This window comes from Ornithorhynchus anatinus, chromosome 1 (genome assembly GCF_004115215.2).
Source record: "Ornithorhynchus anatinus isolate Pmale09 chromosome 1, mOrnAna1.pri.v4, whole genome shotgun sequence".
Taxonomy (NCBI): domain Eukaryota; kingdom Metazoa; phylum Chordata; class Mammalia; order Monotremata; family Ornithorhynchidae; genus Ornithorhynchus; species Ornithorhynchus anatinus.
The window spans coordinates 28889520-28916788 of NC_041728.1; the positions used below are offsets into that span (position 1 = coordinate 28889520).

The following is a 27269-nucleotide window of genomic DNA, read 5'->3' on the forward strand; positions in this document are numbered from 1 at the left end:
GACGGCTGCCTTCCATCCCCGGCCCCCGGCCCACCCGGGCTGCCCGTGAGGCAAGGAGGCTGGGAGCTTTTGTGGGGAACCCACACAGCGACCGTGGTCTTTGCCAGCCAAGACTGATACCTGTGGTATTTAAGTTCTTACTATGTGCCAGAAGATACCAGGTCCCTGTTCCATACAGGGCTCAGTCTTAATCCCCATTTTACACATGAGGTAACTGAGGCACAGAGAAGTGAAGTAACTTGGTCAAGGTTAGCCAGGAGACAACAATAATAATAATAATGGTATTTGTTAAGTGCTTAGTAAGTGTCAAGCACTGTTCTAAGCACTGGGGTTGATATAAGCTAACCAGGTTAGACACAGTCCCTGTTCCACATGGGGTTCACAGCCTGAATCTCCATTTTACAGATGAGGTAACTGAGACATAGAGAAGTGAAGTAACTTGGCCAAGGTTAGCCAGCAGACAATAATGAAGAATAATAATGGTATTGGTTAAGCACTTAGTATTTGTAAAGCACCGTTCTAAGCACTGGGGTAGATACAAGCTAATCAGTCCCTGTACCACGTGGGGCTCCCGATCTGAATTTCCATTTTACAGATGAGTTAACTGAGGCACAGAGAAGTGAAGTAACTTGCCCAGTGTCACACAGGAGATGTGGCAGAGCCGGGATTAGAACCCAGGTCCTTTTGACTCCCAGGCCGATGCCAAGGGGCCATACGAGAGGCCACGGGCATGGGTCCTGCCCGCAGACAACCAGGAAGAGGAGCCGTGGGTTGGTGTTCATGGCTGGAGGAAACCTGGTGTTTCTCGGCTGCTCCAGGAAATGAGGCAGGTTGCTGCAGTGGTATTTTCTCTTTCATCAGCGCCTTCCTTTCTTGTCCTCTATCCTGCTCCCGCCCCTACCTCTCCCGACAGGCCCCCACCAGGCTCTCCAGCTGTTTGGCGGGCACCCCCGAAGCTGGGTCAGCACTTATTGACAGGTGACATCTGGCAAAGCAGCCTCAGGCCCGGCGACCGGGCCAGTAGTAACCTGCAAGCCAGTTAGTCATCGCGTAATAAATCTCATCACGGACTAGGAGCCCAGCACTGTGCTAAACTCTGAGGGAGATATGAGATCATCAGATTAGACAAGAGATCAGCAGGTCAGACAAGGAGCATGGCCTAGTGGATAAAGCCCAGGACCAGGAGTCAGAGGGACCTTGGTTCTAATCTTGACTCTGCCACTTGTCTGCTGGGTGACTTGGGGCAAGTCACTTCACTTCTCTGTTGTCTCAGCTATCTTATCTGTAAAATGGGGATTAAGACTGTGAGCTTCCATATAGGACAGGGATTGTGTTCAACCTTATTACCTTGTATCTGCCCCAGTGTTTAGAATAGTGCTTGGTGCATAGTAAGTATGAAACAAATACCATTAAAAAAAGGCCCCACCTTTTGTACTCTCCCAAGCGCTTAGTACAGTGCTCTAACAGGGAGTGGCGCCCTGTTGGTAGTCTGATTTAAACTTGGAGACCACCCAGGCTCCCCGTCCCCATTTCCTCCTACCCCGCAACCAGCTCTGGGGCCTCTTCTCCCCTTCCTGACTTCCTCCGGGACACTTCCTCCAGGCCCCGGCACTTAGTACAGTACCTGGCACATAGTAAGCGCTTAGCAAACACCGTTAACAAAAACAACGAGCTCATCACATCAGACAACATCCCCACCTGCCACAGGTTCTCAGATTAAGTAGGAGGGAGAACAACGTTCTCATCCCCCTTTTACAGAGGAGGAAAGGGAGGCCCAGAGAGGTGGAGTGACCTGCCCAAAGTCACCCAAGAGCCGAGCTGGGATTAGAACCCAGATCTCCTGACTCCCGGTTCTGTACTCAAAGTCCAGGAGACCCAGGAATCCTGGAGCACCGCAGCCTGGCCCTAGGACTGGCTAGTCAGTCAGTCAATGGCATTTATTGAGCACTTGCTGGGTACAGAGCACTGTATTAAGCACTTGGGACAGTATGATACAACAATAAAAAAAATATGGACACTTCACGAATTTGCATGTCATCCTTGTGCACTCCTATTGGGAGTGATGACTTGCTGGTGATCTGATTTAAGTTTAGGGAGCAGACCAGAACCCGCCCCCTGTTTCTGGTCCTCCGCCCCCAATCAGCTCTGCAGTCTCCCCTCCCCTTCCTGTATGACCTTGGGCAAGCCACTTAACTTGTCTGTGCCTCAGTTACCTCACCTGTAAAATGGGGATGAAGACTGTGAGCCCCACGTGGGACAACCTGATTACCTTGTTTCTACGCCAGTGTTAGAAAGGGCTTGGCACATATCAAGTGATTAGCAAACACCATAATTATTATTATTATTATTGTTATTATTATTCCTGTCTTCCTTCAGGCCACTTTGGGGTATGGTTGGTCCCTTCCCCTAGGTGGAGGGATGGGGAAGCTGCTGCTATCTGTGGGATGCGTGGGTAGAGAGATCCAGGTTGGTCCCCCAGGGCTAGGGCTGGGGCAGGGGGCTGGAGCTGCTGAGGGGTTGGGAGGACAGGCAAACCAGCCCCGATTCCCCCAGTGGAGGTTCAGCATCCTCTCAACTGCCTGCCTCCTTTTTTTTTTTAAATGGTATTTGTTAAGCGCTTAGTATATGCCAGGCATTGTACTAAGCACTGGGGTAGATACACATTAATCAGGTGGGGCATTGTCCTTGTTGCACATAGGACTCACAGCCTTAATCCCCATTTTACAGATGAGGTCCCCAAGGCACAGAGGCTTGTCTGAGGTCACACACGGCAGATACGTGGAGGAGCCGGGATTAGAACCCTGGTTCTAAAGACTCCCAGGCCCATGCTCTAACCACTAGGCAATGCTACTTCTTTCTCTCCAGCCCAACCTGGTGATCTGGGCTGCCCCCACCCTCGTGCCCTCAGAGAATCTCTCCTTACCTGCGGCTTTACTGGGCATCATTCCCAGTGAGGAATGCAGGCAGAGGATGGGCCAAGCAGGCATTTCTTTTCTCTTAGCCCTATCTACCCCTCCATCCTCCCCTTGAGCAGAATCATTATGTAGGTCAAACCTCATCCTGTGAACCTGAAGCCTGTTGAGGTCACTGAACTGAAATTTCGGTGTATTGAGTGGTGTCCAGGTAGCGTGAGCGTGCAGATACTCACATATCAGTGATTCTCAGTTAGTTGTGTAATTTGGGGTAGAGGAGCCAGATGGAAAAATCTTGGGCCATCCACCCATCCGGGACACACGGTAAAATGGCAAGGTGCCAGCCTTGGGAGCCTCCAGATTGAAAGTGGGTCCAGTGGCCCTTGACTCAAGGGTGCTGAAGACGGCCAGATTCCCTGACCCCACACTGACCACGGCCCCTCTCTTCCTTCCCCAGACGTTTACAGCCTGGTGCAACTCTCACCTACGCAAGGCCGGCACGCAGATCGAGAACATCGAGGAAGATTTCCGGGATGGGTTGAAGCTGATGCTGCTGCTGGAAGTCATTTCAGGTGGGTTGAGCCGACCGGGTCGGGGAAAACAACCTCGACATCTCCCCCGGCAGGGGTGTTTGGGGGTCCCACAGCCAAGGGGGCGGCGGAGGAGAGTGGTTGGAGCTTGTTGATGCTTGAAAGGCAATGCTGGGACTCCTGTATCCACTCTTGTCTCTCCCACTCAGTAGGGAGGACCTCCCTCGGTGTCCACCGGTGTCCGATCAAACAGAACCCAACTTGGGCTCTGGAGGGGCCGAGCCTGCCCTTTCCCTTCTCTGACTCTGCCTCCTGGAGCTGAGGTCTGGGAGATTTCTGGAGCTGGGGGGTGGGAGGCCCAGCCGGCCTGTGGTCACCCCAGCCTCAGTGTCCCCCCCGCCCCCTTGGCTGAACAGAAGTCACATCTAAGAGGAGAGCTGCCATTGGCCAATAGCCTGAATGCAGAAGGGGCCTTCTGGGGAGTGATAGCTGCTGATGCTGGCGAGGGGGAGGGTCTGGTTGGGCCCCCAGCATGTCCTAATGGATAGAGCATGGGCCTGGGAGTCAGAAGGACCTGGATTCTAACCCCAGCTCTGCCACGCGTCAGCTGTGTGACCTCGGACAGGTCACTTCACTTCTCTGTGCCTCGGTTACCTCATCTGTAAAATGGACTTTGAGACGGTGAGCCCTATGTGGGACAGGGACTGTGTCCAAACCCGTTTACTTGTATCCACCTCAGCACTTAGTGCCTGGCACATAGTAAGCACTTAACAAGTACCATAAGGGAATGGATTGGATTGCCGGAGGCAGAAAGTCAAATGGAGAGTATCTGTGGCCACAGCATGGCCAAGGACTGGGGGTCAAAGGAGCCCATGGAGACCCTCATGGTCCCCACAGACAGGAGAGAAAGAGCCCGCCCAGACTGGGTTTGTCTGTTCTCCCTGGTCCTCAAGGGGACCAAGGCAGGTCAGGTTTGGAAGGGGAGGAGAACTGGGATGAGGCTGAAGGGGGTCCACTGTCTGGGAGGGGCACGTTGACGGCAGGCAGCCAGAGCTAAGATCGGGTGGAAGGGATTCAATTCGATTCGATTCAATTCAATTCACTTACTGTGTGCAAATCACTGCACAAAGCATGTGGGAGAGTATAATATAACAAAAAATAGACACATTCCTGCCCACAACAAGCTCACGGTCTAGAGGGGGAGACAGGCATTAATGTAAATGAATTAATTACAGATACGTACATATGTGCTGTGGGGATGGGAGTGAGGATGGATGAAGGAGCAAGTAAGAACGGCACAGAAGGGAGTGGGAGAAGAGAATGGGGGGCTTAGTCAGGGAAGGCTTCTTGGAAGAGATAGGCCTTCAATATGGTTTTGAAGTGGGGGAGAGCAATTATCTGTCTGATATGAGGAGGGAGGGTGATATGAGCAGGAAGGATGGAAGTCATCTCATTTTTGAGCTCCTTTGCCCCTTCATGCAAAGTCTGGGGTCCCAAACCAAACAACCCTCATCCGTAATGGTCAGACCGGAGCTGGCCAGGGGAGGGGCGGGGGCAGGCAGGGTGTGCTCCTCTCTGGACTGAGGGAACCAGTTTCTTTTTAGAAGAGTCAGTGTTTTGTCCTCTGCAGAACCTCAGAGTGCCTGGCCCCCATCCAGTCCCACAGTCCCCTGGCTGCCAGTGGGGTCCAGGCTGGAGCCTCTTGCACCGTCTCTTGAGGCCGACGGCCTCCAGGTGGTCCCGGGCCCTGAGTCCTGGGGCTAGGGCAGGGACCACCATGGGCGGCTTTGACCGGCCACCCTAGGAGAGGTCATGTGGCGCCGGAGCAGTCGGCAGGAGCCCCGGTGGCCTGGAGACAGACCGGTCATTTGACTCTTGTTTTGGCTCCATCAAATTTCTAGTACAGTGCACTGCCCCAAGTTGGCGCTCAGTAATCGGTACGATGCCTGCGATGGCAACTTCTGCCCTGATTTCTCTTTCTCTCTGCCCTCTAGGTGAACGCCTAGCCAAGCCAGAGAGAGGCAAGATGCGAGTGCACAAGATCTCCAATGTGAACAAGGCCTTGGACTTCATCGCCAGCAAAGGGGTCAAGCTGGTGTCCATTGGAGCCGAAGGTAAGGACCATTGGTCCCCTTAGACAACCAGCTAGGGTGAGCCTCTCTAGGCTTTCATTATTATTATTATTAAATTTGTTTAGCTCTTACTGTGTGCCAGCCACTGTATTAAGTGTTGGGGTGGATACAAGCAAATCGGGTTGGACACAGTCCCTGTTCCACATGGGACTCAAATCCCCATTTTACAGATGAGGTCACTGAGGCCCAGAGAAGTGAAGTGACTTGCCCAAGGTCACACAGATAAGTGGCAGAGATTGAGAAAGTGGAAATGGGGAGCAGGGTAGGAACGGATTCTCATTAGTGATCGAGACCCCGAAGCTGATTCTAGCATCTCAAGCACTTAGTCCAGTGCTCTGTACACAGTAAGTGCTCAGTAAGCACCATTAATGATCTCAGGGGGTTGAGGTCGTTGACTCTGCTTCCCCACCATCCTGTGAAGGAGATGGCACCATCTTCATTTCACAGATTAGAGAGAGGGAGGAGGAGGAAGGACGTGTCCAGCGTCGCCGAGACAACCCGGGCGGGGAGGACCAGGATGGAACGGAACACTCTGACCCTGGGTCGGTCATTCCCGCCCTGCTCATCCAGCATGACTTCCTGCCTCCAAAAAGATGGGGCCTGCGTAGGAGGTTAGAGTAGGGGATGGGCTTTCTCCCACTCGGGTCAGGCGAAGGGGTTCAAATAAAGGAGGAGATATCGGTGACAGTGGGAAGAAGATGGAATTGAGAGTTGGATTTGAAGGGTGTATATTATTGGGGATTGAGTTGAAAACATAAAACGGGAGGAAGAAAACACACTATCGAGTTGCCCCAAATAGCCTGTCCAAATGAGGCAGAGGAGGCCAAGAGAAACATCGATGAAGGCTACATTCCTGATATCCCTAGGCCTCCGCTTGGTCAGTCAGGCAATTGTATTTATTGAGTGCTTACCATGTGCAGAGCACTGTACTAAGCGCTTGGGAGATTCCGATACAACAAGAAACAGACACATTCTCTACCCACAACGGCTTACAGTCTAGAACAGCTGGGCCTACGCTCTCATAGTAGGGTATACATATGCAGTTGGGTAGGGTTTTAATAAGCAATCTGACTACTCCTAAACTCATGCGGGGGAGAAGTGGAAGAAGGGTTAGGGACTATGGTAGAGGTGGCCTGGGGGATGGGAGGAGACCAAGAGCTCAGAGAGATTGGCTGCTTTTGGGCCAGGAACTTGGAGAGATTGACTGGCTTCTGGGCTAGGAACTTGGAGAGGTTAGCAGCGTTTGGGTCAATCAATAAATCCATCAGTGGTATTTAGGGAGTGCTTACTATGTGCAGAAAGAACACTGTACTAAGGACTTGGGAGAGTACCTTCACTACTCTCCTATATCAACCCAGCACGCACACTTAGCTCCTTTAATGCCAACCTACTTACCATACTCCAATCTCATCTATCTATCCACCGATCTCTTGCCCACATCCGCCCTCTGACCTGGAACACCCGCCCTCTTCCACCAATAATTGGTAATTATTCGACCAGTAATTACTTTCCCCACCTTCAAAGCCTTATTGAAAGCCACATCTCCAAGAGGCCTTCCCTGACTGAGCCCTAATTTCCTCTTCATCCATGCCCTTCCGTGTGGCCCTGATTTGCATCCTTTTTCACTCCTCCCTCAACCCCACGGCACTTAGGTACATATTTGTAATTTATTTATATTAACGTCTTTCTCCCCCTCTAGACTGGAAACTTATTGTAGGCAGGGAATGTGTCCACCAACTCTGTTATATTGTACACTCCCAAGAGCTTAGTACAATGCTCTAAACACAGGAAGCGCTCAATAAATACAATTGGATTGACTATCCCTGCCCCGCCCCCCCATTTAGACTGTGAGCCCATCGTTGGGCAGGGATTGTCTCTATCTGTTGCCTAATTGTACATTCCAAGTGCTTAGTACAGTGCTCTGCACACAGTAGCGCTCAATAAATATGATTGAATAAATGAAAGTGAACAACTTGGGGAGGTTGTCTGGCTACTTGGGCTTAGGAAATCATGCTATGAGTGAAGGATTGTGGAAAGGTTGCCCTATCTCCCTGGCAGGGGCAGCAAAGCTCCCAGGAACAAGGAGAACCCCAGGAGCCCCTGCTGCCCACCACTTCCTGGAGAAGAAGATGTTTCCGGGGCTGAGGCCCAGTTGACCTTTCATCCCAAACAAAGGGATTGGAATTCCTTGGTCTTTAGGCACCTTATGGGCTAGGCTAGATCAAAGGTGTGGGCATCCTAGAGCCATTTTAGGGAGCAGCCCTCAGAGCCAGACCAAGAGAACTCAGGAAAAGACCGGATAACAGGGTTGGAGGTGGTGGAATTTCCTTGACGTTTAGAAGCAATGTGGCTTAGTGGATACAGCGCGGACCTGGGAGTCAGAAAGACCTGGGTTCTAATATCGGCTCGGCCACTTGCCTGCTGTGTGACCTTGGGCAAGTCATTTCATTTCTCTGGGCCTCTGTCACCTCATCTGCAAAATGGAGGCTAAGACTGAGTCTTTTGTGGGACAGGGACTGTGTCCAACTTGATTAGCTTGTATCTACCAGAGCACTTACAGCAGTGCTTGACACATAGTAAGCGCTTAAAAATACCATTATTATTATTATTGTTATTATCCCTGCTCCGGGGCTCAGAGTCAGGGAGAGCAATGTTGGGGTAGGGTGGTGCGATGCAGGGGGAGAGAGCAGTGCGGGCAATGGGCGGGAAAACCTGGTGAATACTCTAGCCTTTCTCTCACCTGCGCTGACACCCTAGAAAAGGCTCAGCTAGGGCTTCTTTGCACCACGTCGGTGGCCACCTGAGGGAGGGGCTCAGGATGGTTGGGCATCCAGCTGGCAAGCCCACAGCTGGCATCTTGGCTGGTTTGGGCCACTCGCTGACCTGCTCTCTTCTTCTCTGGTCCTCTCCCTTTCGAGTCCCTGACCTAACCGAGTTGGAAACAGTGCTCCCTCCTGTCAGAATCTCCTTAAGGCACTGGGTTGACCAGGCCCGGCGGTCAGCCCGAGCCGGCCACCACCAAACACAGCTGGCCTCCCGGCTCCAGCAGGGAGTGGAGGCAAGATCTCAGCGTGACTTAATGGCCAGAACACGGGTTTGGGAGTCAGAGGATATGGCTTCTAATCCCAGCTCCACCACTTGTCCGCTCTCTGACCTTGGGCAAGTCACCTAACTTCTCTGGCCCTTAGTTCCCTCATCTGCAAAATGGAGATTAAGGCTGTGAGCCCCTTGTGGGACAGGGATTGTGGTCCAACCCGATTAGTGTGTATCTATCCCAGGACATAGCACGGTGCCAGGCACACAGTAAGTACTTTACATATACCATAAAAAACAAAAAAAAGCCAAAAAGGGTGGCAGGCCCAATCAGGCCCACCCCCGCAGCACGCAGTCCGGCCTGCTCTCCGAGGGGCCACACATCTCCAGGAAAAGGGTTTATTGCTTGCTCTGTCTCCCACCCAACTTTTCTCTGGATAGAGTTGAGATTGGCTTTCTCCCCGTCCTTCCGGCCCTTCCTTTCCTCCATCCTGTTCCCGGCCCGGTAACTGGTAGTGTGTGCTGACCTTAGAGCAGGTGAGAGAGGAGCTTGTATCTGGGCTGGAGAGAAGAGGGCCCTCTAGCCCCGGCCCCCATCAAGCGAGGTATCCAGCAGCACAGCAGCAACTGCCACCCTAGTCTTGGTGGCTGGTCACTAACTAGATGCCGCTTGGTTTAGTGAATAGAACGTGGGCCTGGGAGTCAGAAGGACATGGGTTTTAATCCCGGCTGCACCACAATTCACTTCATTCTCTATGCCTCGGTTATCTCCTCTGTAAAATGGAGATTGACTGTGAGTCCCATGTGGGACAGGGACTGTGTCCAACCAGATTAATTTGTATCTATCCCAGTGCTTAGAACAATGCTTGGCACATGATAAGCACTTAACAAATATGATAATAGTAATTATTATTATTAATAATAATAATGACCGCAGAGGATGGCCAGCCCACTTCTGGTCACCCCCACTAGAGTGTCATTGACTTGAGGGCAGAATCGGGCCTATCTGCTCAACTGTATTGGACTTTCCCAAGCAACTAGTACGGTGCTGTGCACACACTAAGTGCTCTATGAATCCTACTGATGGATCAATTGATCATCCTCAGAAGACAGGACAGGAAGAACCTGGGTGGGTGGTGGCTGTCGGACCCCCGCTTACCCCCCCAGAGCAGCTCTGTGGGGTGGGAGGGAGAGAGCCAGAGAGCTCCAAATGCCACAGATGTCAGCAGGACAGGCCCATGGGGGGCCCTAAGCAGGGCCGGGCCTGGTTTTCCTCTCCCAGGTAGATGGGCCTGGGCCAACCCACCCCTGATCTTGTTTCCACAGAAATTGTGGACGGGAATGCCAAAATGACCCTGGGGATGATCTGGACCATCATCCTTCGCTTTGCCATCCAGGATATCTCAGTGGAAGGTAAGATCTGGGTGGTGGGCCCACTCAGCCCCCTCAGCCTCACTCCGGGCTCAGCCTCCTCAGCCCCTTCAGCCTCTGAGCTCCCAACAATCTTGCTCAGCGCTCAAATCTCCGCACACTCCCTCAGCACCCCCGACAGCCCCAATCATTTCCCCACACCTCCCACCCCCCTCAACCCCTCTCAGTTCCCCCATAGCTCCTTCAGCCTCCTCAGCCCCACTCGTTCTCTCTCACCCTCCACCCCTCTCAACCCTCCATATTTCCCTCACCCTCCTCAGCGCCCCCACGGCTCCTTCAGTCCCCTCGGGTTTTCACAGCCTCCTGAGTCCTCTCAGCCCACCCCGAGTCTTGAGCTCATTGTGAGCAGGGATTGCTACTCTTTATTGCTGTATTGTACTGTCCCAAGTGCTTAGTACAGTGCTCTGCTCATAATTAGCACTTAGTAAATACGATTGAATGAATGAATAAATGTTCCAACCCCCTCAGTTCGGCTCAGCCTGACTCAGTGCTCCACGCCCTCAGCTTCCTCAGCCCCTTCTGCCCCCCTCAGTTCGGCTCAGTGCTCAGCCTGCCTCAGTGCTCGGCCCTCTCAGCCCCCTCAATGCCCCCTCAATCCGGCTCAGTGCTCAACCTGGCTCAGTGCTCAGCCCCCTCAGTCTCCTTAGCCCCTTCTACGCCCCTCAGTTTGGCTCAGTTCTCAGTCCCCTTAGCCCGGCTCAGTCCTAACCCCCCTAGGTCCCTTCGGCCCCCCTCAATCCCTCACAGTGCTCAACCACCTGCTCCAGACCAGCTGGAGAACATTAGGGAGGGTGAGGGCGCTGGGGGCCCGTGCCAGCCGGGCCCAGCCTGGGGAGGCCCCAGGGCCATTGATCTTCCTTTCCCGCCTCTTTTCCACCAGCAGACCCTGGGAAATACTGGATTATCCGCTAGGGCAGACCATCCTGCTCTTAGAGCTCCCCCTTCCGGCCCTTGGCCAGCTCGTCTTGTGGCCGGGCAAGGGGAAAGGGAGCGAGATGCCCAAGGTGCCCCCCAATCCGTGGGCTATCAGCCCCCATCCCTTAGGGGGGGCCTTCCTTTCTCCGATGAGTGATGGGCGACCTCAGCTGAGACGCCAAGGAAGGCCCCCCGCTCCCGACCAGAGAGACGTCTCCCCGCTCTGTTGAGTCCGACCGGCCTCCCCCGGCCCCGCCCTCATCGCTCCCTCTCTCCGCTCACCCCGCAGAGACATCTGCCAAGGAAGGGTTGCTGTTGTGGTGTCAGAGGAAGACGGCCCCCTACAAAAACGTGAACATCCAGAACTTCCACATCAGGTGTGTCCCGGAAGCGAGGCCTCCGTCCGCGGGCCCACTTGGACAGCGAGATTCCCCGGCCAGAGGCCCTTCCTCCGCATGCTGGGGGCAGCGGGGCGGAGTGGGCCGAGGGTCCTTCCTGGGTTGGGGCGGGGGCGGGGGGAACGCGAGGAGACGGAGCCCAGAGTTGGTGAGGCCTGCTCTGACCCTCTGGGCGGTCCTCTGTCTCCACAGTTGGAAGGACGGCCTGGGATTCTGCGCCCTGATCCACCGTCACCGCCCGGAACTGATCGATTACGGGAAGCTGAGGAAGGTACATTAATGGACCCCGGCGGCTGGGCCGGCTGGGCGGGGGGCTCTGAAAGGCCGTTGGGACTGGGGCGTGTGAGACTTTTTGGGGGAGTCTGGGTGTCCTGGGGAGCCAGGTGGTGAGGGAGGGCCTAGTGGAGTAGGCCAGGGGATCCAGGAGAAGGGGGATCCGGGGGTGCCGGAGGGGCCAGAAGTTCAACGTCTTCTCCCTCTCATGAAAAGAAGGTGGCAGTACATGGTCCTGGCTGAGGGGAGGCAGAGGGACAGAAGATGCTTGATGTCCGGCTGTGGACTGGGAGGGACAGCGTTCTCCATCTCCATCTCCGTCCCTGGCCTGGGGTCAGGATACTTAGCCTTTGTCGGATTCCTCAGTTTCCCTAGGTCCTCACTGGGCCGGATTGGATTCTCTCAGATCTGGGCGTCGAGGGCCCTGCTGATTGACGTGGCCGCCCTAAGGTGTGGGAGTGTGGACCCGGTCCCATTGTCCCTGTCCCACATGGAATTTACAGTCTTAATCCCCATTTTACAGATGAGATAACTAAGACCTAGAGAAGCCAAGTGATTTGCCCAAGGTCACCCAGCAGAAAAATGGCAGGGAGGGATTAGAACCCAGGTCCTTCTGTCTCCCAGGCCCGTGCAGGGCATTGCTTTGGGTATCTATTGGGCACAGGTTCCTACTCGGGGTAGAGCACTGTATTGAGTCCCTACGTGGGGCAGGGCCCACTGTGTTGAGTCCCTACTGGGAGCAGAGGGCTGCATTGTACACCTACTGGGGTAGTATGCCGTACTGGATGCCTCCTTGAGGTGGAGCACTATTAGATGCCTAGTAGGGGCAGAGCACTCTTTGGGGCACCAATTTGGGGCAAAGCACTGGTTTGGGTACCTACTGGAGGCAGAACACTGTTTTGGGCAACTTCTTTGGGCAGAATGCTGTTTGGGGAGCCTAGTTGGGGCAGAACTCTGTAGTGGGTGCCTCCTGGGGGTAGAGCACTGTATTGGGTGTATTGAAGGCAAAGCCCTATTCCGTGCAGTTCTTGGGTGCAGGGGCTATACTGAGCACCTACTGGGTATAGATCAGTGTAAGGGATGCCTCTTAGCCACAAAACATCGTTCTGAGCAGAGCACTGTACTGAACACCACCTGGGCATGTAGAATGCAATACTGGGCATTTGTGAACAACTTGTGAACAGAAATGAACAGTCTAGTCCTGGTCTTCAGGGAGCCTGCAATCTAACCTGCAACTCACAGTTTTCCTCTTTCTCCTTCTCCAGGATGACCCGCTCACGAACCTGAACACAGCATTTGATGTGGCAGAAAAATACCTGGACATCCCAAAGATGTTAGATGCTGAAGGTAAAAGAGTTCAGTTTTTTGGGGGTTTTTAATGATATTTGTTAAGCACTTACTTTGTGCCAGGCACTGTATAAGCACTGGGGTGGATGCAAGCAAATCAGGTTGGACACGGTCCCTGTCCCACGTGGGACTCACAGTCTCAATCCCCATTTTACAGAGGAGGTAACTGAGGCCCAGAGAAGTGAAGTGAATTGCCCAAGGTCACATAGCAGAAAAGCGGCAGAGCCGGGATTAGACCCATGACTTTCTGACTCTCAGGTCCGGGCTCTATCCACTAGGCCACACTGCCTCTCCCTGCTTCTCCTCGCGCCCTCAGGGAGTTAGGGTGCTCAATGGGGCATCCAAAGGTGTGAAGCCGGGCACAAGGGCAGAAGGCAGAGTTAAACAATTGTTACAACCAGGCCATGTCCCCTCCCTCCTCCCTTTCCTTCCCCTACCCCCTCGAAGGCTGTGGGAAATCCCATGGTCTAGTGGAAAGAGCCCATGCTTAGGAGTCAGAGGTTCTAATCCTGACTGTGCCCCCTGACTGCTGTGGGACCTTGGGCAAATCACTTCACTTCTCTGGGCCTTAGTTTTTTCATCTCTTAAATGGGGATTCCATACCTGTTCTCCCTCCCCATTAGACTCCCACAGCTCCATGTTTGTCTGACTTGATGACCTGGTATCTACCCCAGTGCTTAACACACAGTAAACGCTTAACAAATGCCACTGTTATTATAATAATGATTTTTAAAAATTATTAAAACAGATGACTCAGGGCAAAGAAGGCAATCAATCAGGGATATTTATTGAGGGCTTACTATGTTGTTATTCTCCCCAACTCCCCAACATTTATGTACAAATCTTTAAATTATGTAGTATAAATTGCTTATTTATTCATTTTAATGTCTGGCTCCCCCTCTACACTCTGAATTTGTAATGGACAGGGAACATTTCTGCTAATTCTGTGTTTTTGTACTCTCCCAAGCACTGAGGACAGTGCTCTGTTTACAGTTAGTGCTCAATAAATACAGTTGAATGAATGAAGGAATGAAGTGGCCGAACAAGTGGCCCGTGCGCTTGTTACCAGACCAAGCTACTTCTCCCTGCTTCTCACCTGCTCTGATTGGGGGCCTTGGACCTTGGGGGTTAAGGACCTCAGTGGGACATCCCCAGTTGTGAGTCCAGGCATGGAGGTAGAAGGCAGAGACATTGTGGATTAGGTGGTCATGAAACTCACGGGCAGGTTGGCCGGCAACTTGGTGGTCCTCCCAGCCGCCCACTCCTGCTCCTCCTCTCCTCCCCCCGGAGTGTCCCACCTCCTCCCATACCCGACTCAGCCCAGTCATCCCCACCGTTCCGCCAGAGGCCCCAGGATAGCAGGCTACCAGTCAGCCGATCAATCAATCCATCGATCGAGGGCATTTCCTGAGTGAGTGCCAAGCATCTAACTCAGGGCTTGGGATATTGCAACAGAAGTGGGAGGCACAGACCCTGCCCTCGCGGGGCTGACAGTTGACGAGAACCCACCACTCCCGATCACTTAATAATAATAAGTGATAATAATAATCTCCCCTCTAGACTTCGAGCTTACTGTGAGTTGGGGTTGTCACTCTTTATTGTTCCATTGTACTTTCCCAAGCACTTAGTACAGTATCTGAACACAGTGAGTGCTTAATAGAATTGAATGAATAATAATAATTATTAATAATAATTATGGCATTTGTTAAGTGCCTACTATATGCCAAGCACTGTTCTAAACACTGGGGTATATACAAGCTAATAATAATAATAATGGTATTTGTTAAGCACTTACTATGTGCCAAGCTCTATTCTAACTGCTGGAATCAGTTTGGACATGGTCCCTGTCCCACTGGGGCTTACAGTCTCAATCCCCATTTGACAGATAAGGAAAGTGAGGCCCAGAGAAGTGAAGTGACCTGCCCATGGTCACCCAGCAGATAAGTGGCAGAGAAGGGATTAGAACCCACGTCCTCTGACTCCCAGGCCTGGGCTCTTGCCATTAGGCCACACAGCTCTCCCAGTCCCACACACTTCCTTCCCTTTCCATGTTGTGAAACTCCCCGGGGGATGTGGGGGGCCCGGGGGAGACATGGCGGTTGAGGGGGTTCCCGGTGCCAGGCCGACTGTGACCCGGCCTCCCCTCTGGTCTCCCCAGCCTCCACCTCTCCCCTCCTGATGCCAGATTTTTCTCCGCAGACATTGTCGGCACGGCCCGGCCCGACGAGAAAGCCATCATGACCTACGTGTCTAGCTTCTACCACGCCTTCTCGGGAGCCCAGAAGGTATCTCTCGGCAGGCTTCGAGCTTCCTCCACCAGCCGCACCCCTGGCCCCTCGCTCATGCCCGGTCACGCCCCCCTATTCACCCCCATTCCGCTCCTCTCTTGAGTCCCTCTCTCCCCGAACCTCATCTCTGGCCTCCATGGATTTGCGAGTTTGGCCGGCTTAGGTGATGGGTCTGGTTGATTGGTGTCCTTTTCTCCCTGCCCATTCCCGCCCATCTCACCGGGAGAGTTGGGGAACAGGACCCTTCCAGCTAGGGTGCGCCCCAGCATCAGGCTCGGGTCCGAGTCACTGAGGTTTTGAGGCCCATCCCCCTAATCCAGCCCAGCTGGACACCCCCATCACCCCTGAACATCATTTCTCTTCTTGGCTACAGAGAGGGTGTCCCCATCCCAATCGCTGTTGTATAATCTGCAGGAGGAGCTCTAATTTCGAGGCCTCATGGCTCTACCCCCAAAATTTGACAGTTCCCCCAACCCTTGAACCTCACACTGTCTTTCGGTAAAGGCTTCCAAATTCCATTCCGTTGTTCTGCGTCTTCTCCAGCCAAAGAGCCCACAGGGCTGGTTCTGAGCTCCCCTCAACCGCGGGGACGTCCCCCCGCAATCCCACCTCGCCCCAACACCCACCCCTCTTCAGCCACCTACGCTCATCGAGCCCTCGGTGGGAGTCCCGGATGGGGGCCGGCGCGGGGGAGGAGGCCGCGGGAGGGGATGGAGGCTGGGGTAGAAGGGGAGCCCATGAGCTTCAAGCAGGCGCACCCCACGCGCCATACCGCATCACGGCGAGCCAGCTTGTGCCTTCCTCGGACCTCCTGGGGTCGGCTGGGTCGGGGCTGGCGGCAGTGGAGGCCGCCTGGACTCCCCTCGGGGACCTCTGGAATTCTTCGGGGAGGCGGGGAGGTTTTCCGGCAAAGCTGGAGTCTTCAGCCAGGAGGAGGACGGACAGCCAGTCAGCAGCCAGGACACCCAAGCCCGGCGGCAGCGGGCCTGGGGTGGGAGCCCACAGGGGTGAATCCGAGCCTCCGATGTTCACGTCCACGTCCGAATCCCAGCTCTCCCCGTCTAGCTCGATGCGGCCGCTGTCCTCAGGGCCCGAGCCTGACCCCCTCCCTCTGTGATCCTTGTCGTCTTCTCTCTGTCTCTGTGTCTCTCTCCCACCCTGGTGTCCTCTCCCTCCCTCCGTCTCGCCATCCATGACTGTTTATTTTATTCCGTGTGCTGCTGCCATCGCCGCCGCCGCTGCTTCTTTCTCCTTTCAACCTCTTTTCCTTCTTTGTGCAGATGTTGTAGGCCCGCTAAGGCCGGAGAGCAGGCCATTATGACCTATGTTTCATGTTACTACCACGCCTTCTCTGGTGCACGGAAGGTGAGAGACCCTACCCCTAACCGACCCCCCCGCCCACCTGCCGTCCTTCCCCTGGGTCCCGCCCTGTCCCCACCCAGACCTGGGCTCTCCCTTCAGCGGAGGCTTCCCGGGACAGTCTTCCCCAGCCGACAGGCCAGTTCAGAGTAGCCAGAAGGCCGGGGGGATGGTGCCAAGAAGCCGCCCCTTGCTGGGCTAGAAATGCTCGGCTGGGGACGGGATGGGGAAGTGGTTTGGGGGCTTCAGCGAGTCAAGCGCTGTGAGGAGCTGAGGGGGGGCCCTGGCCCTGCCTCCTCTCCGCCGGCCCTGCCACCCCCTGCCACCCCTGCCCTGCCCACCCCTGCCTTGGGGGAAGAGAGGCAATAATGATTATAATTGTCATATTTATTAGGCACTTATTTGCCAGGCACTGTACTAAGCGCCAGGGTGGATACAAGGAAATAGGGTTGAACACAGTCCCTGTCCCACTTGGGGCTCGTAGTCTCAATCCCCGTTTTACAGACGAGGGAACTGAGGCCCAGAGAAGTGACTTGCCCAAGGTGACCCAGCAGAAGAGTGGCAGAGCCGGGATTGGAACCCTTGACCTTCCAACTCCAAGGCCCGTGCTCTATCCACTAGGTCACACTGCTTCTCATAATGTGGTTTTCTATAGTACTTCAATCAGTTTAATCACATTATTCAGTTCATTTCAGCCCACACAACAACCCTGTGAGGTAGGGAGACAAGACAGGTAGTATTAGCCTGTGGGCCCCTGTTCTGGTTGCCACCTGGTGCTGCTGTTTGCCGGGAGGGCTAGGCAGTCAGCCCCCACCACTCCCAAGTAGACCGGACAGTGAAGCCCCTCAACTTTCCCAACCCTCCCTGAGGTGGTCCCTTTGCCCGCTGAGGCTGAGGCGGGCATGGGGGGGTGGTCTTACACTCAGCCCGGGCTCTGCCAACCTCTCCCGAGGACACCCCCAGTCTCAGATCTCCGCCCTCTTCCCTCTGGGCCCTGCTGGTGATAACAAACTGAGCCTTTGTAGTCTTGGCACAGCTGTGCACCCCACCCCCACCCCCCAGCTGTGAAACCTTTCCCCAGAACCCAGGCCAGGCAGAGGCACTGCTTGGGGGTGGGGAAGCGGGGGAGAGCTCCAGCTCCCTTCCTCCCCGACAGACTGAACCTTTGCATTCAGCCGCCCTCCAACTACCCCTCTGCCACCCGCTTCTCAACCCCTTTCCTCGCAACTGCTTCCTGTTTCTCTGCAACCCATCTCTCCCCGTCGTCTCCTGCCCGTCTTCTGCCTCTGCCATTCCTGCCCCTGCCTTCCTGCCCCTATCTCCAGCACTGTGCTTCCTTCTCCCCAACTTCCTTGGCGAACCCCGGGGGCACTCCGAAGGGCAGGTGCTTCTGGGGCTGCCGCATGTGCCCAGTGCTTCTCAGGACCTTTGCAAGTTCCCTCCCGCTCTTCCTCTTCCTCCATCCTCTCTGTTACCTCTCACCTCCCCCCCGACCCTTCCGTCTCCCTGCATTTTGTCCTCCCTTGCTTCCTCTTGCTCTTCCCTCCCATCATCTCCCTGCATCCTACCCTCTCCTATTTCCTCTCTGTCTCCCCTCCCTCCATTTTCCTATGATCCATCCTCCCATGCCTCCTCTTGCCTCCCATCCTTCAATCTTCCTGCATCTTGTCCTCCCCACTTCCTCTCTCCTCCCCCTCCTGTCATTCCTTGCATCCCATTCTCTTCTTTTTCCTCTTGGTCTCCCCTCCTTGCATCTCCCAGTGTTTTGCCCTCCCCTGCTTCCTCTCTGTCTTCTCATTCTGCCCCATCCTGTCATGCTTCTTCTTGCTCTCTCCCTCCCGCCATGTCCCTGTTCCTCTGCCTTCCTCTGTCTTCCCACCTCCCTCCACCTCCCTGCATCCTCTTCTCCCCTGCTTCCTCCTGCCCTCCCTCATCCTCCATCTCCCTGCACCCCATCTTCCCCTGCTTCCTCTTGCCCCCTGCACCAACCCTCCATCTCCTCACATCTTGTCCTCCCCTCCTTCTCACTCTCTCCTTCACACCATCTCCCTGCACCCCTTCCTCTCCCATTTCCTCTTGGTCTCCCCTCCCTCTGTCTCTCTGTGTCTTGTCCTACCTTGCCTACCTCTCCCTCCCCTCTTCCTGCCATCTCCCTCAGTCCAGTCATTTTCTCGGTCTTGCTTTCCTTCTCTTTCCCTATATCTTCCGCATTCTCTCCCTCTATTGCCTTATTTCTTCCTCTCTCCTCTTTTCTCCCCTTTTCTTCCTTCAGTTGCCCCCCTCCAGCTTCTCCACCTCCAAGTCTGCTATTGCTCTCAGATTTTCCGTCTCTCTCCATCTGTCTCTGTCTTTCTCTGTCTCTGTCCATCTCCATCCCTCTCCCTCTCTGCCTCCCTTCTGTCTCTCTCCATCTCTATTTCCATGTCTGTCTCTCCATCTGTCTCTGTCTCTCAATTTCTGTCTTTCTCTGCCTCTCTTCCCCTCTGTCCCTCTCCATCCCTGCTTCTCTCCCCCTCTGTTTCTCTCCCCGTCCGTCTCTCTCTTTGTCTCTGTATGTCTGTCTGGAGCCTTATAGGTCTGAGGCAGAGCGGGGGGTGGGGTGATAGTTCCTGTGTGACTCCTTGGTTCCTACCCCAGCCTGGGTAGTTTTCCTCCCCGGCTCCTGGAGGCCTTTCCGTGCTGTTTGTGTGACCGGTCACAGCAAGGAGCCCCGGGTGGAATGAGGGCACTCGGCCTCCTCCGTCTCTACCGGCTACAGAAGGCCACACCCTGGGGGCAAGAGAGCAGCCATGAGGCCTCAGAGCGTCCTGCTGGTGAGACCCCCACCCAGGGTCTCTGCTTGCCCACCTCCCCTGGCTCCCTCCCCCTGCTCGGTTCAGAGGGGTCCAACCACCATTCTGACTTGCGTTTCCCCTGGCCATTTTAGATGGATAGATAAGCTAGCGGACACAGCTGGACCCCCGCTGGCATCAGTCCAAGATGAGTGTGCCAGGCGATGAGGGTAAACCTTGAGGCAGGAAACGTGTCTCCAAGGACTTTAATAGAATTCCCTTTGTTTGCCTCGTGATGATAATAATAATATTTGCTAAGAGCTTACTATGAACCAAGCACTATTCTAAGCACTAGGGTAAATACAAAGTACAAGGTATTCAGGTTGGACACAGTACCTGTCCCACATGGAGCTTACAGTCTAATGATGAGTGAGAACAGGTGCTGAATCCCCATTTTATAGTTAAGGAAACCGAACCACAGAGCAGGTAAGTGACTCACTTAAGGTCACACAGCCAACAAGTGGTGGAACTAGAACCCAGGGCTTCTGGCTCCCAGGCCTGAGTTTTTTCCACTAGTCCAAGCTGCTTCTCACATCTCACACCTGCCTAGCCAGAGGTGGGTTTCCCAGTCCTCCTTTGTACTTCCAATCGATCAGTCACCCCATTGATGGTATTTAGTGAGTGCTTACATTGTGCAGAGTACTGCGCTGAGCACTGTGGAACTTTGGTCAAGCCAAAGTATTTATTTACCTTGACCAACATTTGCCTCAGTTCCCTCATCTGCGAAATGGGGATTCAATCCCTGTTCTCCTTCCCATTTAGACTGTGAGCCCCAGCTGGGACCTAATGATCTCCTATCTACCCTAATGCTTAGTACAGAGCTTAACACATAGTAAGCACTTAACAAATACCACAGTTATGACCATTATTCCTGGGGACAACTCCATAGGGAATATCGACGTGATCCCAGGTCACCTAGCCCATGTGAAGAATGTGGTGTCCCTGCTCATCTCCAGGTCATTCATTCATTCACTCAATCTTATTTACTGAGCACTTACCATGTGCAGAGCACTGTACTAAGCGCTTGGGAAAGTACAATACAACACTAAATAGTGACATTCCCCGCCCACAACAAGCTCACAGTCTGGGGAAGGGGGGGCCTGGGCCCCGCCACATTTTGGAGAGCCCTCTGCCCCAAGGTCGGAAGTGACCACGACTTCTTGCTTCCTGGGCCTGCTCCACATCCATAATCCCTAGCCGAGCTAAACTCTGGGGCTTCGAAGGGTCCCTGCATAGGAGAGGGCATGGTCCCTGTCCATCGAGGGGAAGGATAGGTTTGCTTAGGGCTATTTAGACCCTCTTCTGTGCCAGGGAGAGGAGCCCGGCCCACCTGGCTCTAAACTGGAAGCCCCCTGCACTCCTTGTGGCGTGGGTTTTCATGGAAAGTCACTGGGCAAGGCAAATTTGGGAGGCCACTCACTAGCTGACTCTTCTCCTCTCTTCTTTAACGTTGGTATTTGTTAAGCGCTTACTATGTGCCGAGCACTGTTCTAAGTGCTCGGGTAGACACAGGGGAATCCAGTTGTCCCACGTGGGGCTCACAGTCTTAATCCTCATTTTACAGATGAGGTAACTGAGGCACCGAGAAGTTAAGTGACTTGCCCAAAGTCACACAGCTGACAAGTGGCTGAGCCGGGATTCGAACCCATGCCCTCCGACTTCTTTGCCTCTGCCTGCCCCTCTGGACACAAACCCATCCTATCTGGCCACACATGCACCCCTCCTAGCATTGCTTTCCCCCTCAGATCCCAAATCTTTCCGCTTCTCCAAATTCCCATGCCACTGGATTCTTGCTGCCCTTGGCCTCGTGTCCCTACGGGCCCCCAGCCAAACATCGGATTCCAGTAAAACAGCATTGGAGGCTGGGAGGGTGGGATGGAGACCCTCCTCAGTGGTCCAGAGCGGGACCCCGGACTGACCTTGAAGCATCAAGTTGGGCACAAGTGTTGGGCCGGACTTGAAATCTCAGGGCTGGCTGCCGCGGATCAGAACGGGTGGACCATTCTGGCCCCCAGTCAGTCTGCATCGGCTTCCCAAGACCACCTCCAGATTGAGCCGGACCTCAGAGAGTCCCCCCCCAACCCCCCAACTTTCACTTGTATGTTGGCTTTAGTCCTCAGCCTTGCCACCTACCTCCACTGCCGGGGAGTTTCCCGATTCTCCCCACTCAAATGTCCTTCCTCACCCCTGGCCCCATGAGTGCTCCGTCGAGGCCCGCCTCAGTGCTCCTGCCGCTTTCTGGGCCTTGATTCCCATGGACATTTGATCGGAGGTCCAACCCTGAGCTTGACCGCCTCTCCCGTTGAGGTGGGATGGGGGTGGTCTTCCCCTCAATCCCCCGGACCCCACTTCAGTCAGGAGTTGCAGGAAGAGGGGTCTCACTCACAGGACTCTCCAGGTCATCCAATCATATTTATCGAGCGCTTACGAGCGCTTACTCTGTGCAGAGCAGTGAACTAATCGCTTATGTGTCAACTCTCTTCTTTTCCACCCCTTAATAGTAATTATGGAACTTGCTAATCACTTGCTACCTGCCAAGCACTGTTCTGAGCACTTGAGTAGATACAAGTTAAGCAGGTTGGACACAGTCCCTCTCCTACAGGAGGCTTACAGTGTTAATCCCCATTTTACAGATGAGGGAACTGAGGCCCAGAGAAGTTAAATGACTTGCCCATGGTCACACAGCAGGCATGTAGCAAAGACAGGATTAGATCCTTCTGTCTCCCAGGCCATGCTCTATCCACTAGGCCATGCTGCTTCTCTTCTCCACCCCCTTCTCCATCCCCTATGGCCTCCACATTGCCTCTACTCTTAACTGTGCTCAGGAGGAATCTTAATAATAATAGTGGTATTAATTAAGCGCTTACTATGTTCCAGGAACTATACTCTGTGCTGGGGTGGGTACAAGCAAATCGGGTTGGACACAGTCCCTGTCCCACATGGTACTCATAACCTCAATCCCCGTTTTACAGATGAGGTAACTGAAGCACAAGGAAATGAAGTGACTATCCCAAAGTCACACAGCAGATCACACAAGTTGGGATTAGAACCCATGACCTTCTGAGTCTCAAGCCAGTGCTCTATCCTTAACTTCTCTGTGCCTCAGTTACCTCATCTGTAAAATGGGGATCAAGACTATGGGCCCCATGTGGGACAACCCAATTACCTTGTATCTGCCCCGGTGCTTAGATAGTGCTTGGCGCATAGTAAGCACTTAACAAATACCATCATCATCATCATCACTATGCCATGCTGCTGACCATGGCGGGGAAAGTCTTGGCTAGGGGCTGGAGTGACCGGCTCAACCCTCCCAAGGCATGCGTGGTTGTTTCTGTGGGTACACCCACCTGCACTCAGACTGTTTTGGTTTTTGTTCCAGCGGCTGGGTCCTCGGCCCTGCACTTGCCATGGGGCTGCAGAGGCGGGGACGCTGGGGAGATGCTAAATGCAGGCAGGAGGGTGGGAGTTTGATAGACGCACACATGTCAGCCGGATGGGGTTTCCGACCAAGTCTGCTCTCTCCAAAAAGCAAGCCGGTCTTGCCTGCAGGCTTCCTGAGGACCGTTGGGCCGCACTAGAGTGTTTTAAAATCCGGAGCAAGCTGGGCCAGTGAAGTTATGTGGCATTAGAAGTCAGGGAATAATAATAATAATAATTACTGTGGTATTTGTTAAGCACCTACTATGTGCCAAGCACTGTACTAAGCACTGGGGATGGATACAAGCAAATTGGGTTGGACACAGTCCTTGTCCCACGTAGGGATCGCAGTCTCAATCCCCATTTTCTAGATGAGGTAACTGAGGCCCAGAGAAGTGAAGTGACTTGCTCAAGATCACACAGCAGACACGTGGCAGAACTGGGATTAGAACTTCGTGACCTTCTGACTCCCAGGCCCGTGCTCTATCCACTACGCCACCCTGCTTCCCCTCTCCTTTCTCTCGGCGGCTGTTCTGTCCCATGGCCCGCAGTGCTCTGAGCACTGCCACTAATGAGGTCCTGGGGTCGGCTGGAACTGCCCCAGTTGAGCTTGGCCCCGGGGCCGGGGGCAGGGGAGGGTTCGTGCAGGGTGTGAGAGGGAAGGGAGCCTCCTCCCTCATACCCCACCCCTTGGGTGACTCGACTCCTTCCTGACACAAGAACCCAGGACGTCTCAAGAGGGTCAGACCATTGTTTCATCCGGCCCAGGACTTGCCCCCTGGCTAAAGGATGCTTTGAGTTGGACAAGGTCCCTGTCCCACATCGGGCTCACAGTCTCAATACCCATTTCTCAGTTTCCTTTGTGGTTTGGCTGTTCCATCCCCTAGGCCCGACTTCCCCTCTCACAACCCACCACCTGGGCGTCCAGTCAACTCTGCTCGAATGGCCTGCCGGCCCTAGCTTCTCCTGGCAGCCTCCCGCTGGTTCCGGCCTTTTTTCCTGGGGGTCTCCAGTCAATCAGTAGCATTTATTGAGCTCTTACTACGTGCAGAGCATTGGACTAAGCTCCTGGGAGAGGACAGTATAATAAACAGACAAATTCCCTGCCCGCAGTGAGCTTACAGTCTAGAGGGGGAGACAGACATTAATAGAAATAAATAAATTACGGATACGTACATAGGTGCTGTGGGACTGGGAGTTGGGGGGACGGTGAATAAAAGGAGCAAGTCAGGGCGACGGAGAGGGAGTGGGCGAAGAGGAAAGGAAAGGAGGGCTTAGGGAAGGCCTCTTGTAGGAGATGTGCCTTCAATAAGGCTTTGAAGAGGGAGAGAGTAATTGTCTGTCAGGTATGAGGAGGGAGGGCGTTCCAGGCCAGAGACAGGATGTGGGTGAGAGGTTGATGGCAAGATACACAAGATCGAGGCACAGTGAAAAGGTTAAAGCAAAGCATGCAGCTGGGTGGTAGTAGGAGAGTACCGAGGTGAGGTAGGAGGGGGCGAGGTGAATGACTGCTTTAAAGCCGATGGTGAGGAGTTTCTATTTGATGTGGAGATCTCCAGGTCTGCCCCGGCCTCTCCAGCTCTTTTCCCCATCCCCTCGTCCCCCTGTTCCATCGTGGTGGAAAAACCTGAGGGCAGTGGGATCCCACGTTGTAGCTCCTGGCCTCTGACAGGCTGAATGGTTCAGAGAAATCACGCCCGCCCCGGGCAGCTGTTGACCTGCTTCCCTGTTCCTGGGCCCTACTTGGAATGGGCGATTCTCCCCCACATCACGGGGGCAGGGTGAACCGGCCCGCCCTCGGCCATTGCGGCACCCTCCAGTGCAACTTTCAGTGTCCTTGAGGGCCCAGTGAAAGAACACAGCGGAAGTCACTAAGATGACCCAGAAATGGTCTTCCCACCTCTTGAGAGGACCAGAAGGGGCCCGGAGGGGCCACCTAGATTGACTAGCTGGGTACATGAGGTGGAAGCCCATCGCTAGGCTCACTAGGCTGCCCAGGGGCCTTCCTGCCCCCAGCCCAGCCCCTAGGGACAAGGTTCTGTGACCGAGGGTAGTTCTTAGTACATAGAGAGCAAACCCAGCAACCCGGCCTCTGCCTCTGAGTCTCCTGCAGTTCAATTCAGTCGGTGCCACCTTACGTTCTGCTGCCCTGACGTTCTCCACCTGAGCTGTTTCCGGGCCCAGTGCCGGGAAGCCCTACCACGTCCGGAAGACCATACACCTGAAGCCCACCTGCGGAGATGAGGGTCTGGGGGGAGAGCCCGTGCCAGCCCAGATTTGGGCCACCTTCCCCATGGCTATCATCTCGTTTGGCCTGGGCTCTGGCCTTTGACCACGGGCATGTTCGAGAGGCAAGGTCCGGGCGAGACCGGGCGAGGGGCAGGATGGGCCGGGGGTGGGGCAGTGGTATCACCCCTCTTCAGGCCAGCAGCAATGTCCCACCCTCCACCTCTTCTCAACAGGCAGAGACGGCGGCCAATCGCATCTGCAAGGTGCTGGCGGTGAACCAGGAGAACGAGCAGCTGATGGAGGACTACGAGAAGCTGGCCAGTGATGTAGGTCCTGCCTGGGGCTTCTACCCCGAGTCGAGCCGAGCCCTGGTGGGCCGTGCTCCTGCCCCCAGGGGGCTCGGCTTGTGGACCGCTCTTGGCCCCGAGGAAGGTGACCCATATCTGGAGAGGACTTGGGTCTCGGTGGTGCCAGGGCCCTTTTCAGGGGAGGGGGCCGTGGCGATGCCGGAAACGGAGAGCTGCGTTTTGGTGTGGCAAGTGGACCCTTGGGTGGAGGGCTGCCAACGGCCAGGCCAAAAGGTGGGACGAGGGGGCCAGTGGCGGGGCATAGGGCGAGGGAGTAAGGATGGAGAGTGGACTCTGGAGGCCCCCGGTGAGGTTCCCCGCTGTCCGGCAGCTTCTGGAGTGGATCCGGCGGACGATCCCGTGGCTGGAGAACCGGGCCCCGGAGAACACCATGCAGGCCATGCAGCAGAAGCTGGAGGACTTCCGGGATTATCGCCGTCTGCACAAGCCCCCCAAGGTGCAGGAGAAGTGCCAGCTGGAGATCAACTTCAACACACTGCAGACCAAGCTGAGGCTCAGCAACCGGCCCGCCTTCATGCCCTCTGAGGGCAAGATGGTTTCTGTGAGTGCGGACTGGGGACGGGGTGTCCGGGGGAGGGCCGGGCTGGGGAGTGAGGGTGACCCGGGCCCGGTCCAACCCCACCCTGTTCTCCGGGTGCCTCCGTAGGACATCAGCACGGCCTGGGGCGGGCTGGAGCAGGCCGAGAAGGGCTACGAGGAGTGGCTGCTGAATGAGATCCGCAGGCTGGAGCGGCTGGACCACCTGGCGGAGAAGTTCCGGCAGAAGGCCTCCATCCACGAGGCCTGGACTGACGGTATGGCTGGGCCTGGTGGCCTCCAACATTTCCCAAGAGCCCCGAGCATCTCTGCCTAGTGGCAGGGGGTGGCGGGGTCTGGGCCACTCCGACATAACCAACCGTGTCCAGGGCTGGTGCTGACAGTTTCAAAAAGAAACTCCTCTCCTTTGGCTTTAAAGCCCTCCATCACCTCGCCCACTCCTATCTCACCTCTCTACTCTCCTAATACGACCCAGCCCACGCGCTTCGCTTCTCTAAACCTCTCACTGTACCTCGATCTCGTCCATCTCGCCTCCGACCTCTCGCCCATGTCCTGCCTCTGTCCTGGAATTCCCCCTTCCCATATCTGACAGACACTGATTCTCCCCCCATTCAAAGCTTTATTGAAGGCATATTTCCTCCAAGAGGCCTCTCCTAAGTCTTCTTTTCCTATTCTCCCACTCCCCTCTCTGTTGCCCTGACTTACTCCCTTTATTCATCCTCCCTCCCAGCCCCACAGAACTTATGTCCATATCTGCCATTGATTTATCGCTATTAATATTTGTCTCCCCCTCTAGACTGTGAGATCACTGAAGGTAGGGAATGTGTCTGTTTATTGTTGTATTGTACTCTCCCAAGTGCTTAGTCCAGTACTCTGCACATAGTAAGCGCTCAGTAAATACAGTTGATGCCTGACTGGTGGGAGGAGGGTGAGGCTCTCATGGTGGGGTAGGTGGTGGTTCTCACAGGGCTTCAAACCCCACCCCCTTGGTTTACTGCCCACTCTAGGCAAAGAGGCCATGCTGCAGCAGAAGGACTATGAGACAGCCACCCTGTCAGAGATCAAAGCTCTGCTGAAGAAGCACGAGGCCTTTGAGAGCGACCTGGCCGCCCATCAGGACCGGGTGGAGCAGATCGCCGCCATCGCCCAGGAGTTAAAGTACGGGCCCCCTACCTCCTCTGCCCGCTGTGTTTTCCCCCATCCCTCTCCACTCTCCTCCCTCAGCGCCCTTCCTCCCAACTGCCATGAGTCTCCTGTGTGACCTTGGGC

At 54.7% G+C, this 27269-nt stretch overlaps 1 protein-coding gene across 3 annotated transcripts in view; it reads left to right on the plus strand.

The window, feature by feature from the left end:
- The window catches only part of ACTN1 (actinin alpha 1), an 89639-nt gene that overhangs the window by 51075 nt on the left and 11295 nt on the right, over positions 1 to 27269 (plus strand). For all 3 annotated transcript variants that reach the window (XM_029065593.1, XM_029065603.1, XM_029065613.1), the window contains exons 2-12: positions 3370 to 3484; positions 5437 to 5556; positions 9934 to 10020; positions 11243 to 11330; positions 11544 to 11622; positions 12890 to 12971; positions 15171 to 15256; positions 25329 to 25421; positions 25774 to 26004; positions 26110 to 26257; positions 27008 to 27158. In XM_029065593.1, coding sequence (XP_028921426.1) covers positions 3370 to 3484; positions 5437 to 5556; positions 9934 to 10020; positions 11243 to 11330; positions 11544 to 11622; positions 12890 to 12971; positions 15171 to 15256; positions 25329 to 25421; positions 25774 to 26004; positions 26110 to 26257; positions 27008 to 27158 — 1280 coding nt within the window. The remainder of the gene's footprint in view (positions 1 to 3369; positions 3485 to 5436; positions 5557 to 9933; positions 10021 to 11242; positions 11331 to 11543; positions 11623 to 12889; positions 12972 to 15170; positions 15257 to 25328; positions 25422 to 25773; positions 26005 to 26109; positions 26258 to 27007; positions 27159 to 27269) is intronic.